Here is a 14,719-nt window from a genome sequence, read left to right on the forward strand (position 1 = left end):
TGCAGATCTGGACCGTGAGCGCCTGCTGTGGAGAGATTGCTTCCCTAATTTGTCACGCTTGAGCACGTAAATGACACGTCAGGCAGGCGGTTTAACATTTAAGAGTAGCAGCAGATGATGTACTCGCCAACAGATGACAAAAGGTACATTTCAGTACAGACTGGAATTGTTTTAATTCAGTCTGCTAACATCTCATTTAAAACATTCTGTCCTCAATGCAGAGAACATGCAAAATGTCATACTCCAACCAACACGTGAAACCAAAAGTCCAATAATTGCCTGATTTTTTTTTTTTTTTTTTGTCATTTCTGAAATTATTATTAATTAAAAACTTTTAAAGCCATAAACAGGGTCAACTGAGACAACTTTGTAAACAAAATACAACTAATGTAGAAAAAGGCAACTTAAGTTACCAACTGTTCAGTTGTTTCTTGAACTTTCAAAAGCAACTGAATGTGGACGAAGGAAAAATGAAACGAGAAATCCTTTAAACACGTCTTTTTTTATGAAATAGCTGCCAAAATGCATATGCCATAATAGATTGATAACATATACTCTTTACTTGTGTTATCAAATACAAAGACACCGCCTCCACGTTCATAGTGTTGAAATAAAAAAAAGACCATATAACGATATCAAAGCCAATGTAATATTGATAAAACATGCTTTAGCCTATAATGCCAGAGATAGAATGTATTGGACTGTTTTCAATCCAATTATAGCTCTATGATATACAAGTTTAACACAAAAGTGATCTGCTGAATCTGATCAACATAAATGTTTGAACCTGGTAAACATTTTAAATTTACGTCTGTGCATAACTCCTGACATTGTAACATGAATTTTGGTGTATTAGTGACGAAATGTCAGCAATAAAATAAAAATTTAATTTTGTTTGTGCAACTGCTGCTACTGCAATGGCAGGATTTTAAGCAATTAAATCATTTAGGTAAATTTTTGTTTGTCATCCAAAATGAGCAAAATGTCAAAATCGAAATGTACATGGGATATAATCTTGCTCTGTATACGATACACAATATTTCAGTTTATAAATGGCATAGATTCTGTAAATCAATATTCATATTTGTATATGTAGTTTGTTCATAATTAAATGTAAAAAAACATCAACTTAAAACACAAGAGCACTATACACCAAATAAAAGTAGCAGTCAGACACGTTAAACCTTTTGAATCTCAAGAGGGAATGATGCCAACTTCAAGAGAAAATCTTCCTCTGTCTACCGTACTATTGAAATGTCAGTTAAATTATTATTCTTATTATTTTACATTATTTGTAACTCTTTTAAAAGTTATTGATGACTTATACACAAAAAAAGGTAAACATTTTCCTCCAAACCCCTCCTCTGAGTTTCGGTTTGAGTCCAGGAGTAAAGATGGCTGAGAACGTGCTTCTGTGTTTAAGTCCACAGTAAAGTTTTCAGCATTTCTTTCTTTTTTTTGTCTATAATGACATGATCCGATATTTCTAGAAGAGATTTGTGTTGGCCAGGGGGCTTCTGTTCAGTTCCCTCACATACCTGTGTGTTCATACAGGCAGTCTGCAGCAATTTAAAATAAGAAAACATTTAGAAAACATGCGTCCGTGTCAGGCTGACTCGTCCTTTAGTCTCTGTACACGCAAGTCCGCCAGAAAGAAGGGAGAATGTGTGGTACATCACTCTGATTTGTGACAGTACAGGTCTTTGAGTGCCTTAAGTTCCTCGATGAGCGTTTTGTTCTGGTTTTCCAAAACGGCCACACGGTTCTCCAGACACTTGACATATTCCTTTTTCTTCCGACGGCACTCACGAGCGGCCTCTCTGGAGGAGGAAAGAAATGCAGCATCTATTTAGCAGATGTTTTGACGACTCTTTTTGGTCCAAAATGGGGTTGTCAATATAAGTACTCAATGCTAGAATTTTGACTGTTTAAAAATATATTTTTTTAAAGATAAATGTTAAATAAATAACATTTAATATACACAGACCCATATGCAGACCCATACAATTTGCATATGCAAATTAGTCCCTGTCTCCACTCAATCACACCTGATCCACTCGGTCAACTGTAGTAAACGCTACACGACTGCAAGTGGAAATATTGGTTTAATTGAGCCATACAGTAAAACCAAAAATTATTAAGACACCAGATATAATTTTTATTTATTTTTTTACTAGTGGGTGCAGGACACTATAGTTCATTTATGTAAGTGAGGATAGCAAAATAAAGTAAACTGTGACATATTATACCCAAAAATTCTACATACAGTGGACTACCAGTAAAAAAAATAAAAAAATTGGGACCAAAAATTATTCAGACACTTTGACCTGACCATGTTTTGCTTAAGTGTTTTTTCTTTAATTGCTAAATGGGACCTTTTTAAACCACAGACTGAACAATATTAAGCATTGCTTGGTAATTTGTTGACCTAAATTGGTATTATCTATTTGTGGACTTAAATTTAACAGCTGACAGCTATTCAACCTAATTCATCTGTGAGACAGTCTAACAGAAGGATGGCCAAAACCAGTGAAATATCAACTGATTTAATAACTGAGTTCTTGTCATATTTTATTACCATTTTCTAAACTAGAGCGAATAAACTGTGATAATGTGAGAAATGTAGAAGTTATCTGAATAAAATTAGTTTTGACTATATGTTTGAACCACTCCAGTGCGTATTTGTGTCCTTAGCTCTCTAGAGAACGTCAGAAGTGTTTTTGCAGCGGTAAGCAATGTAGCCAATCACAGACATGTTTGTTGATCTCGAACACAGTGACCAATCAGGGTTGTTTAATTTGTGGTATTTTTTTATTTAGTAATCCAAACACATGCTTGCATTAACCCTCTGGGCTTCTTCGTAAATGGGTCACACTTAGCTTCCTCCCGGTCAAAAACGGACGAAGCCTTAAATTTTACCTTTTTTTTTTCCCCAGGATAACCAATCAAATATATTTTTGTTCTATAATATTTTCTGATTATTTAGAATTTTTAGAGTTTTTTATGATACTTTGCATTAATTATATAATTTTGATGAGCTATTTTTTCCATTAGAATTAATATATATATTTTTATTTTATTTTTATTTTTTGTCAATAAATGCAACATTTCACATCAAAATAGTGCAGGCCTAAAAAAAAAAAAAATTTCAAGTGAGAAGAGTGCCATCTAGTGGCTTCAAAATATATAAATATGTGTCATGTCCTATAACCGCCAATATAGGCTGCCTATAGCTTTTTTATTTATTTTTTATTTTTATTTATTTATTTGTATTCCCATTCGGAAAGAAAAAAATTAATTACTAAGCAACCACTGAATGGAACAACACAAGTTATATATCATTTTAAAGCTTAGGATCTAATGCATCTAATTACATTTATTAACTCCTAAGTAATCCCTCTAAAACCGAGTGTACCGCCAGCAGGCGCCACCTAGCTGCGAAAATATTCATTACCATATTTTTCAAAAATCTTGCCTTGATTAACACAAAGTTGATGTCATTTGAAAGCTTAGAGTCTGAACTTTACAGTGAATGTATCCACTTTGAAAAACTCTTAAGTATTGCTGAGTTATTTGCTGATAAATAGAATTTCTTTTTTTTCATAATCTATAAAATAATGTACTGCAATGTGTCAAAAACATCATACAGCTCATGAAACATTCACAGATCATTGAAAATGGCACTTCATTTTTATATAATACAGCATATTATTACAATTAAAATGAGCCCAAAATTAACATAATCTATTGCTTTTATGACAAGATATTATTCATGGAGAAAAAATTGCCCATGAGGGGGTGTCAAAGACTGTACAAAAAGGCTATCTCTTTTCCAAATGCTGTAACTTTTAATTCCTTTATCCAAAAATTATTATTTTTTATCCAGATGCAGCTAACATGTAGGGGGACTTCACTAAAAAAGAATTTTCCTCCTACCTTATTTCCTTCCTGAGTTATTCCATGACAAATAAGAAAGATATGCAAAATCATAATAAAGATTATATATATATTTTTGTCTTTTATCAGCCGTTTCTCGGCAGGACAATGTCCAAATGTAATCTAATTTATATTTTCCAAAAATTTAAAAAGAGTTCTTTCAAATGATACCTACCTTTTGACTCTCCTTGCTACAGTTTTGGAGTTATGATTATATAGTTTTTATATAGTTTGGAGCATAATTTGTTGTGTGTTTGTGTGTGTGTGTGTGTGGGGGGGGGGGTCATATTTGCACTCTTGATGTTTTAGAGTGTCACCCCTTTATTGCTGTGCACTTTTTTTCTGCACAGTGGCTGATTTGTAGTTTGTACCACCAAAAGTTTCTCTGAGTTTTCGTATTTTTTCGTATTTCCCATTCATTTCCTATGTCGGTTATTTTTGACCGGGAGGAAGCTAAGTGTGACTATTTTTTTTACGACCCTTTAACATATCCGAATCATGTCCATGATTTTTTTGTGTGTTCACATAGCTAATACAACAAAAGTTACCAAGTGTCATCCCATTCCGATGAAGCAAAAAAAATGTATTCAAAAATGTAAAAGTTCAAAAAATTAAAAATGTAAAAGTTTTCGGTCATTTTTGACTGAAGAAGCCCAGAGGGTTAAATTCTTGTGATGGAAGAGAACAGGGGTGGTTCAAACCGCTTTTTTGATACTGTGTTTGGTTCACTGTAGTTTTAAGGAGAAAATACTCAGCAATGGTGTTGACTGATGAATTTGCACATGGTTTGTCTTAAAGAATATTAAAAACACCACACAGGCATATTAACAACATTAAAAACGTGATAACAAACTAAATTCAAACAATTGCACGTATCCTTCAAGTATTATCCTCTTTTTTTTCCAGTATATTTTTGATGAATATTCTCAATATAAATCAAACACAGCAGGTATTTTAGGCTGTATTTACTACAATGTCTAATGAATAGAACCAATATTTTGTCACTAATCTGTTTTTTTTTTTTGTCCTGGCTGTTCACATGAGATTGGCTATATTTACAATTAATATCTCGCAAACATCTACCAAACAGCTCTCAAATATTGAAAGTAGTCAGTGCTTGTACTACTGATACTGTTAAAAAGACTGATATTGTGCACACTACTGTTCAAAAGTTTGGTGTCAGTAAGATTTTTTTTTTTTTTTTTTGTCAAATTTTATGCATTAAATTTATCTAATTTGATAGTAAAGTCACTTAAAACATATATACAAATATTCTATTTCAAATAAATGCTGTTCTTTTTAACTTTCTACTCATCACTGTTTCTACAAATATATTAAGCAGCACAACTGTTTTCAGCATTGCTAATAATAAAAATTGGTAAGAAATTCCCCATATTACAATGATTTATGAGGGATTGTGTGACACTTAAGACTGGAATAATGGCTGCTAAAAAATTCCACTTGCCATCACAGGAATAAATTATATTATTTGCGGCCAGTGGTGAAAAGGTTTACTTAACATTTGCTTTTACCAAATTTCTTTTTGGCGTTTACCTGTTTTTCATTAGGCGGACTTCCCTTTTGCGTGTGGCTTCTTCAGCACCTCCTTGGCTTGGAAGGGCCGGGGAGGATGCCATGACCACACCTGGAGCAATAGTGCTGGTTGGGGCAGTGCGAATTTGATAGGCCTGCACATCTCCAGAAGCAGCTGTCGGGCAGACAAAACACAGCCAACAAACAATGAATCCATAGTGAGTTTGACTCAAAGAACAACATCAAATCATAGAATATTAATCAGGGCTCGACATTAAGGCTTGTCCGCTTGTCCGGGACAAGTGGATTTTTTTGTAGGACAAGTGGAAGAGAAAATTAGTTGTCCCACTGGACAAGTTAAATTTCAAACAAAATAAAATGCCATGTTACTTCACGTTATGTGCCCCTCGCTCGCATAACTGCCAGATTCAAACTGTGCTTTCGCGCGTTGGCTGGCGCTGAGCCAGAGTCGGACGCGTTCAGCGCTGTCATATATCACAACTAAGCAGTGTTTTCAACCTCATAATGTTTATTTTAGGTTTCAGATATTTAAAAACACATAAGCATGAGTAAAATACATTTGGAGTTAATAAAATACACACTGATGTCTGTGGAAGCAGCAATAACAATCTATTCAAATATAATTTGCCGACATGTGTTATTCATATCAGACAAACATAGTGGAAGTAACGTTAACTATAAAGTTTACTCTAGATTTACTCTAGAATCTTCTCAGTTCACCGGCCGCTTTCTTGCATTTATTTCGGGAGAAACTGATGAATTCACGTGCTGTAAATTTGACTGACAGGACAACATTGCGGCGCCCATCTCATGTTATAGATCAAGATTATTTATAAAGGTTTTTAAACGACCAAACACACTCACTCACACGTATTTGAGAATCGGAATATCAGACAGGCATGTTGATGACATGGTAAGCAAGTTTGTGAATATTTTGAATAAAAAAGGAAAAGCGAAATAAAAGCGACACATCTGTCATACAGTATTATTGTGGCTGCGGTGTATCGCCTGACGCGTCGCCATGGAAACATTAAAGGGAACGTTTGCCTTGAAAAAACTCACTCTGGGGGTGGGGGTGTCAGTTAGAATATTTTAAACTTGCGCGTGAAAGGGTTAAAGAAAAGATCGAAAATAAATATTTGTGTGTGCTTTAAAGTGGTTAGAAAAAAATTAAATCGGAATCGGCCGGTCAAACTCAATGAAAAATCGGAATTGGCCTAGACAATTGTAATCGGTGCATCTCTAATTGTTATGTCTACAAAATTATTTTAGATATAGTATACAGTAAGTCTAGCTAGCTTGTCTAGCTAGCTTGCAAATAGTGAGGATATACCTACAAGAGTCACCACTACCTCTGGTGATACACTGCACACCAGCGTGCAAAGTATTACTTTGTATTATGGAGTCTGGAGATCCTTATTTCTTGTTGAAGGGGAACTCTATTCTTGGGACACGTTCCTTTCTACTGTTTCAACAGAATTTTATTAATATTGATAGTGTTTGGATGCTTTCAACGGTTTGTTCGAATTCTGCATTAGCAAAACACAAAAAAATAAATGATAAAATTATAAATCTTTACCCAGACAAGTGACTTTTGTGCATGGACAAGTAAAACATAAATTTACTTGTCCGAAGGACAAGTGCCTCAAAAAGTTAATGTCAAGCCCTGTTAATGGCTAAAGGACTTCACACAGAACAAGTATAAAGATAACTACATTAGCGATAATCGTTCTGTATATTACAAGCACACTGCAGTTTTGTCGTCTGCCACTTTAAATGCTCAAGCTCTTTACAACAGGATGGATTCTGATTGGCTGTCTGTTTTTTATCGTTCTTTAGCTGGACAAATTTTATAGTTATTGTTATAGTTATCATCGTTGGTGTGAATGGCCCTTACCTTTTGCAGTGGCCCAGAATAATAAAATAGGTCAACAAGTTAAAAACAACATCAAATAAAAAATTATACTATTTACTTATTAAATAAATGTCCTGGTTTGTATCATTGTGAAACAAATAACTTACCTTGTACCACTACTTGATTGCTGGGCACCAGTATCTGCTGACCATCACTGGTCTGTGCGTACTGCAGGATGGTGGTCCCTTGCTGGGCTGCTGCATTTGTCATGGTGAGAGTCTGCAATCCCTGCATTCCATCTGTGCCGTTATTTGCAAGCTGAATGGCTCCACCCTGAGTAATGGCGACTGAAGGAGAAATGGCAATTAAGAGGTTGTCACTGATTTGGTGAGAAGGTTTGCACATGGCACTATGTGTCTAAGAACCAAACATGTTGGAGTTATGGTCTGGGCTTGTGTGATCTTTTTTCCTGCCAGTGCGACTAAATTTGACTAGATCACACAGGTGCCGCCACCACGTTGCCCAACTGATAAGAGCTGCCTTTTATGTTGAAAAATCAAACGAGATGGAAGTGAAACGAAACCGTGAGCTGCGCTGTATGGATCGTTTATCAGCTCTGAGCAATAAAAGACAGTGAAACACGAGCTCAGAACAGGTTTACTCTCGGGCCGATCTTAAGCATGCGTTACTACACAGCGCTGGTTAATTCGCCTCAGAATTGACAACATCACAGCGAGATCTAGTGGGAAGCATTCAAATTCGGTGCAGAAATCGCTGTTATAAACCATAGATATCAGATCAAACAGCGCTGACAGGGAAACCAGGAGAAACATTGTGCCATGCCATAAATAAGTTATTGAAAGCTTTTCAATGCACAAATCACCAACATTGACCATAGATCTAATGTAGCAATGCTTACTGTAACCATGGTATTGTGGCAGAAATAGAATTATTTTTTTTATATATTATTCATCTCAGGGTTTGTACAACCTTTTTTGAGAGAAATTCAAGCACTTTTCAAAGGCTTTCAAGACTTTCAAGTACTTCAAACCTCTAAATATTATCCAATTTTAATGTGATGTTTTTAAGTTTAAAGATGTAGAAAAACTAAAAATTCATGGCAAACAATCACTTATATAAAAAAAAAAGACATGAAATTACCACTATAACCAGTAGATGGTGGCAGAGGAGCACTTATTGACTTATTAGCCATTTTCTAATATTTGGAAAAAAGAGGATGTCACAAAGTCTCCTAAAAAAACAACAAAAATTCTTCACATTGTGACTGAATTGCACAGAAAACAAGTAAGAGTGCTCCTTTTATAATCACTGAAGCCGTCGGTCAGTTCAGTAAGGTACTATAGAAGAACAATCGTACATTTAGTAAGAGTAGAAAATATTTAAATTGTTTCCTATAAAAAAAATTTTTTTTGCACGTTACTGTAGTTAATAAAAGTTCATTATATCTGCATCTCAACTCAAACCCAGTGCTTAAGAAATAAACATGTAACATTATTAGTAACTGCTCTTATAAATGCAAATCAATAGTAATTTTACTGGCGCTACCATCTGTACAACTAAGTGGCACCAGTGCTGCTGCTCTCAAATGTTATTCTGGAGCCCTGTATAGTCTAAAGGTGCTCCAAACATGTTGAGCAATGATGCTAAAGTGGGAGAATCAGAATATCTCAACTTCATTTGTGGACTTTAACGTACTGTACTGGCCACTGCTGGTCTGATATATTGGGGTTGGCACAGTCACTGTAGTGATGGAAGGCGCAGTGTCCTCCTCGGATTTCTCTTCTTCAATTCTCGGAACTCCTGGAGCATCTGATGACAGGTCATTCAGGATTTTCCTATAGATCACAAATAGCTGTTGACTGGAAAATTCCTTATGTAATGCAAAAACCTTGAAGAATGTATATGTACCTATATGAGGGGCGTCTAGAAAGGATCTCTCTTCGTTTTTGACAATCGGTCACGCTGTCCACTGACTCCTGCGAGTCCTCACTCTCCGCTACTGTGGAAATCTGAGCAACAGACAATTGTGTCATGCGTAGCTCCGACTATATAACATAAATTTCACATAATTGCATGTTAAGACAATCATGTGAGGTGAATAGAATACGTTAATGATGAAATGCATCTTTTCACCTGTCAGTCAGTCATGAACATCTAGGCACTGTTTACACCAGGTATTAAGATGCGTTTTCGTCAATCCGATCACAAGTGGACGACGGTAAATACGGGTGTAAACGGGGTCTAAATCATTTTGAGCTTGTCCACTTAATTGAAAACGCAAATGCTTTCATAGTGAAAATTGCTCATGTGGTCAGATGTGTTCGAACATCCACAAAAGACCGCCTACTGACCTAATGCGTAAACATTATGGGAAGCGCGATAGCCAGACGAGATTTACACCTGGTCGGCTGAAGACTCAAGTTTGGTGTTCTCTCACCATTCCAATAAATCGAAAGATCTGAAAAAGCTCACAGATTTACCCACCCATAGACTCTCCCATCGAAGAAATCAGGACAGAAGTGGTTGAAAATGGACGTAAGAGATGCACAAAAGATCCAATTGACCATAATGCATCTTAATACCAGGTGTAAACGGGGCCCTAGAGATGTTGGAGGCGTTAAGTTGTCTTACCTGGACTGTTTGCACCTGTGGTGACTGAATAACTGAAGGCTGAGCGGCCTGGATAACTCCGTGAACCTGTACCGTCTGACCATTGGGCAGCTGCACCAGGGTGACTGTGGGCGCTGTGCCACTTGCTTGCCCGGCAGCCATCGTTACCTATCCAAACACACACACACAGAGTCAAACTTAGATGTTCTGTTTCTAATGTCAGAATCTTGACTGAATGTTTCAGCTCTTCATGTTTCAAAATTTTGAAATGATGATGTCCTGAGTTCATTTGACGTACTGTTTGGAGTACCTGTCCAAGAGTGGCGATTTGGGCCTGTGTGAGCTGTTGGTTCTCATTTTCAGAGACCGCAGTTTCTGCACCCTGTTGGGCATCGGCTCCCGACTCCATGGTCATTGAGTTAGCTGATGAGAAACCAGATGGAATCTGGCATCTTTAGTGTGAATTTTTTTGCCACATGAACAACTAAACAAAGTGGCATTAAAGTAAAACAAAAAAAATTATGTGCACAGATAAACCATTTATAATAAACACTGTAGTAATCCATTCAAAAATAAGATTTGTCCATTGCGATTTTATGGTGACATTAATTACATAAATGATTAATATGTTAAGCAAGTTAATTCCTATTAATACTATTACGGTCTCAACCTAAAACTGTGGATGTGGCATTGCAGATGAAGCATACATACCTATAAGAGGGGAACTTAGGCAGAATCTTCAGACTGTCCAGTGTCACTGACTCTGTTAAGTCCTCACTCTCTGCTACTGTGGAAATCTGATCAGACAGACACAGAAAAGTTACTATACCAGCCAGACATTTCTACTTTGAAAATCATCCTCCATAGTACTGAGGAAATATTGAGAGAAAATGCAAACACTTTTGTTTGTATACAGTATCTTGTCTGACAAGACTAGCAATTGAGATAATGAGGACAAAGTGGCATTAAAACTCAAGTGTGTAATTGTAATACTTTCTTCTATTCCAGCTTAATATGAAGAAGCAACTTTAAGTAATTAGCAGGTTGATTCCCCAATACAGTATAAAGACTATGGCTCTGTGGTGACATCAGTGCAAGTAATATCAGATTAGACACAGTCCCTTCCTTCCTTCCTTGTCACTGTGACTTGTATAAATGAATGGGCATTAAGTAACAGTGTTGCATGGCATCCTGGTGCCATGATGATAGTATTACAGTCATTGCCATGCTATAACAAACAATGCATCTAAGGGAGTGGTATACTACTTAGTATCATAATATAGTTTAGCTGATATAGTACTGTATGATTAAGAGCATGAAAAACCCAACTCAAACAAAGGTTAAATTCTACTAAATAGTTTTTTCTAGTTTTATAAAACAAGCAAATGAAAATGAAGCTAAAGACTTTCTTGGAAAGGGGAGCTTATTTTAGAATATCCAAATATAGACACATATTAGTTAAATATGACTAAATCGTTCCTGTGCTGCAACACTATATGGAGTTTTAATTGAATCATTTGACATTATGTCGGAAATAAGGGTGCAGATTTCCTGTACTCGAGACAAGCACAGTTATGAATCAATAGTATGGCCGTTTTGGACTAAAAACTGAGACTGCAACACTGCATGTCTATTGATAAACATTCTTCCCAGAAACCCTTCTTGTCCAGGGAAGAAAATGCATCAAATATGTCGTCTAAATGTAATATACAGAAACCAACAGCTGAATCCTTGCTGAACATGTTTACAGTCAGGATACATTGAACTCTGACTTTTGATGCTTTGACACAAAATATTGGCAGGTCTCTCTCTCTCAAACATATGCTTACATAAGCCACACTTAAAGATGCAATGCATTACAGTGCACAATGGAAATTAATCAAAATCCCAGTGTGAATGTAAAGAGTTTATAGGTTCTCATTAAAGAAAGTCCCTGTGCGCAACCCCTAGGTGCTCTGAAAATCTTTATTTCTGCATTGGTGTACAATAACATGAGATGATATGAGATTGTAAAATTACTAGTGCACTGGCCAGTGATAAAAATTAAGTACTGCAATAAAGGTGTTATCATATAGCATTTTTTTTATTATTGAAAGTGCATCCCAATATGCTGTGAATGCAGTCCTGACTTCCCTTGACTGTTCAGCATGTGTAGATATTGGAGTGCCTGACCTCTAGACTATCTGATGGAGAGGAAGAGTTGGATAACTTTACCCCATATACAGCTAGCCAAGCCAGGCTATAGGGCTTTTAATGACTGGCTTCAGCCCTCTTCAATGCTAGAGGCTAAGATATGCTAGAGGCTAAGATATGCTAACACAGTTGATGAAAACTTGTATAAGTTTCTTCTTCAAATGCACAATCACTAATAACAACTAAAGTAATAATAATAATAAAAAAACAAAAAAAAACATGAAACCATTTTCAATTTCAAAATATAGATTAACAGGTTTCCTGAACATTCCCCTCATCTGCCAGTGGTCGAACCAACAGATAATAACATATAAAATGATATAAATACAATATCAAAAAAAGAATGATAAAATGTATAAATATAAAAAATAGATTAAAAAATAACAGTGTTTATTACCATTAGTGGAAGTATTTTAAATGCATGTATTGTGAAACAATAAGGCCAATTGAGCACTTTGAAATAGAAAAAAGAGAGTCTGAGAGCTCGAGCCCCGGAATGGCACGCGTGAACCGACAGTAATGTGATCTCATGACGCTTAAAGTCTATCTGTGGTTTGATTGGTCATGCGTAGCTCTCCCTCTACTTTTCAAATCCTATTTTCTGCCAGACAGATTATTCTAGGAAACACATAGCTATTGTGAATTCCTTTACATCTAAAACTGTAATCATGAAATCAAATGACAGCCGACACATATTATTATAAAATACTTGTTTGCATTAAAAAAAAAAAGAAAAAAAAGAAAAGGTTGGCACTGTGTGGACAAATTAGGAAAAATGCCTCAATGCATAATCAAGATCACTAGTATTTGAATAGGTTTTTGCTATTTAACATGCAATTATACAATACAATATTGCATTTCTTTATTAGTCATGTGCAGTACAGGAGGTAAAAATATCCTATATTGTGCATAAAAACGGTATTTACTTGAGGGCGTGAAATCACAGCCCTTGGAATAATATATAATGAAACTATGACACAGTGCAATAACAACCCAGTCCTAAAAGATTGCAATATCATCAGGGCATAGCCTATCAAATATATCGCACAATGCATCAAGGGCATTAGAGAAGATTAAATTATTCCTGAATGAGTATTACACCCTGAATCCACCAGGCAGCACGCATTTTGTCTAGCCAGTGTGTGGAAAAAGCCGACAAAAAAAGGGGAAATCCTACATATGAACTGCAAAGATGCATAAAGAAAAGCAGAAATGTTGTGCATCCATATTTCGTTGCATTTTAAATGATCAGCCATGCATCAAGATTTCCCACCCTGGGTTTGTGTTGCTCTCCCGTTTGCCTCCCCTCCCTCTGCATGCAACAACTACAGCCGCCATGATCTCTTTGTTTCCAACGGGCCGAACCCAAACCAGACTTATATGCCATTCGGGACGAGCCCTTTCCCTCCGGACACTTGTCTCCTCTTACCGATACAGACTCCCTCCGTCACTCTCGAGCCCTCGGAGCTCCACTTTTATTCAGGCCGACACGTAAGAGACCGCGTCAGGCTACACCTCCGTCGCGTCACCGAGAACAACAACACAGAGAACGAGACGAAAATCCGATCATCAACCCCACTGCACTGAGCGAGAGCGGCCGAGAGCGTGGCGGAAAAACCCGAGTGATTACGAATACAGACGAAACATGGCCGAAGCTTGACGAAATAGTGCGAATACGACGTACTTGAACAATAATTTGTGAATGAAACTCGACAAATGTTTTTAAAAACAGAAAATTCTTTAGCATACGTAGAAACATCAAATAAATATTAAAACATCAAAAACAAGCCTAACAGCCTTGCTAAGCTGGAGTTCAGCTGGTCTAAACTCCTTTCAAACCATGCAGCCATAAAACCATAATCTTGACCAGGCTGGGATCAGCTGGAACCAGCAAACCATTTTCAGCAGGGGTATTTTTGTCAGAAAGCTTTAACCTATCTGTAATCTATCATATGCAAAATATTGCTAAACGTCATGTTCATCAATTAATAATTAATTCAACATAAATTATCAAGACAGCAAAGATAAATCACCCCTATTATTAGCACTATGGTCGACTTCAGCTTTTCCAAACGAATATGCAGAGGGCTGGCAAACATTGTAGAAGAGGGAGAGGAATAACGATAGACAATTTTGTTAAATTACTGTTTCAATTTTCTTAATAAATTGATATTGACAGTATGTGAATCCATTGTAGCCTATATCTTAGAAAGGCATAAAAGTCAGGAAACAATTTTGATTTAAATTTAAATTGAATCTGTTGTCTAACATTCTATTCTAGGCCTATAGATTTAGTGCATTTATAGACACCATACATTGTAACGTACAGTTTTCAGACTTTGAATGTGTAGCTAATATGAAGTGTTGTCCCCCCTTTATTAAAAATAAATAAATCTGATCCAAACCTAGAAACATATATTACTATACTGTGTGATGGTATTGCTTGAGTGATGTTGATTCGATTTAATAGATTGGATTTTGACATGGATGGCTATTTTTATGGGGTTCAAAAAATACATGCTCTCATTGAGCAAAAAATAATGCCCCAGA

General features: G+C 36.1%; 1 protein-coding gene across 3 annotated transcripts; it reads right to left on the minus strand.

The window, feature by feature from the left end:
- Positions 1-483: 483 nt before the first annotated feature.
- On the minus strand, positions 484-13,740 carry creb1b (cAMP responsive element binding protein 1b). 3 transcript variants are annotated; one of them, XM_084122957.1, is made up of 9 exons: positions 13,599-13,740; positions 10,688-10,773; positions 10,275-10,399; positions 9,998-10,144; positions 9,275-9,375; positions 9,062-9,201; positions 7,513-7,692; positions 5,491-5,644; positions 484-1,820 (listed from the first exon to the last, which is right to left on the minus strand). In XM_084122957.1, exons 3-9 carry the CDS (start codon positions 10,389-10,391, stop codon positions 1,676-1,678), a joined length of 984 nt encoding a protein of 327 aa, XP_083979083.1. In that variant the 5' UTR covers positions 10,392-10,399; positions 10,688-10,773; positions 13,599-13,740; the 3' UTR covers positions 484-1,675. The 3 variants fall into 3 exon arrangements, with proteins under 3 accessions (XP_083979083.1, XP_083979085.1, XP_083979084.1); XM_084122959.1 differs by having other exon boundaries at positions 10,287-10,399; positions 13,599-13,737; XM_084122958.1 differs by having other exon boundaries at positions 13,443-13,682.
- Between the last annotated feature and the right edge of the window lie 979 nt (positions 13,741-14,719).

The sequence above is a fragment of the Abramis brama genome, assembly GCF_963993115.1.
Source record: "Abramis brama genome assembly, chromosome: 8".
NCBI lineage: Eukaryota > Metazoa > Chordata > Actinopteri > Cypriniformes > Leuciscidae > Abramis > Abramis brama.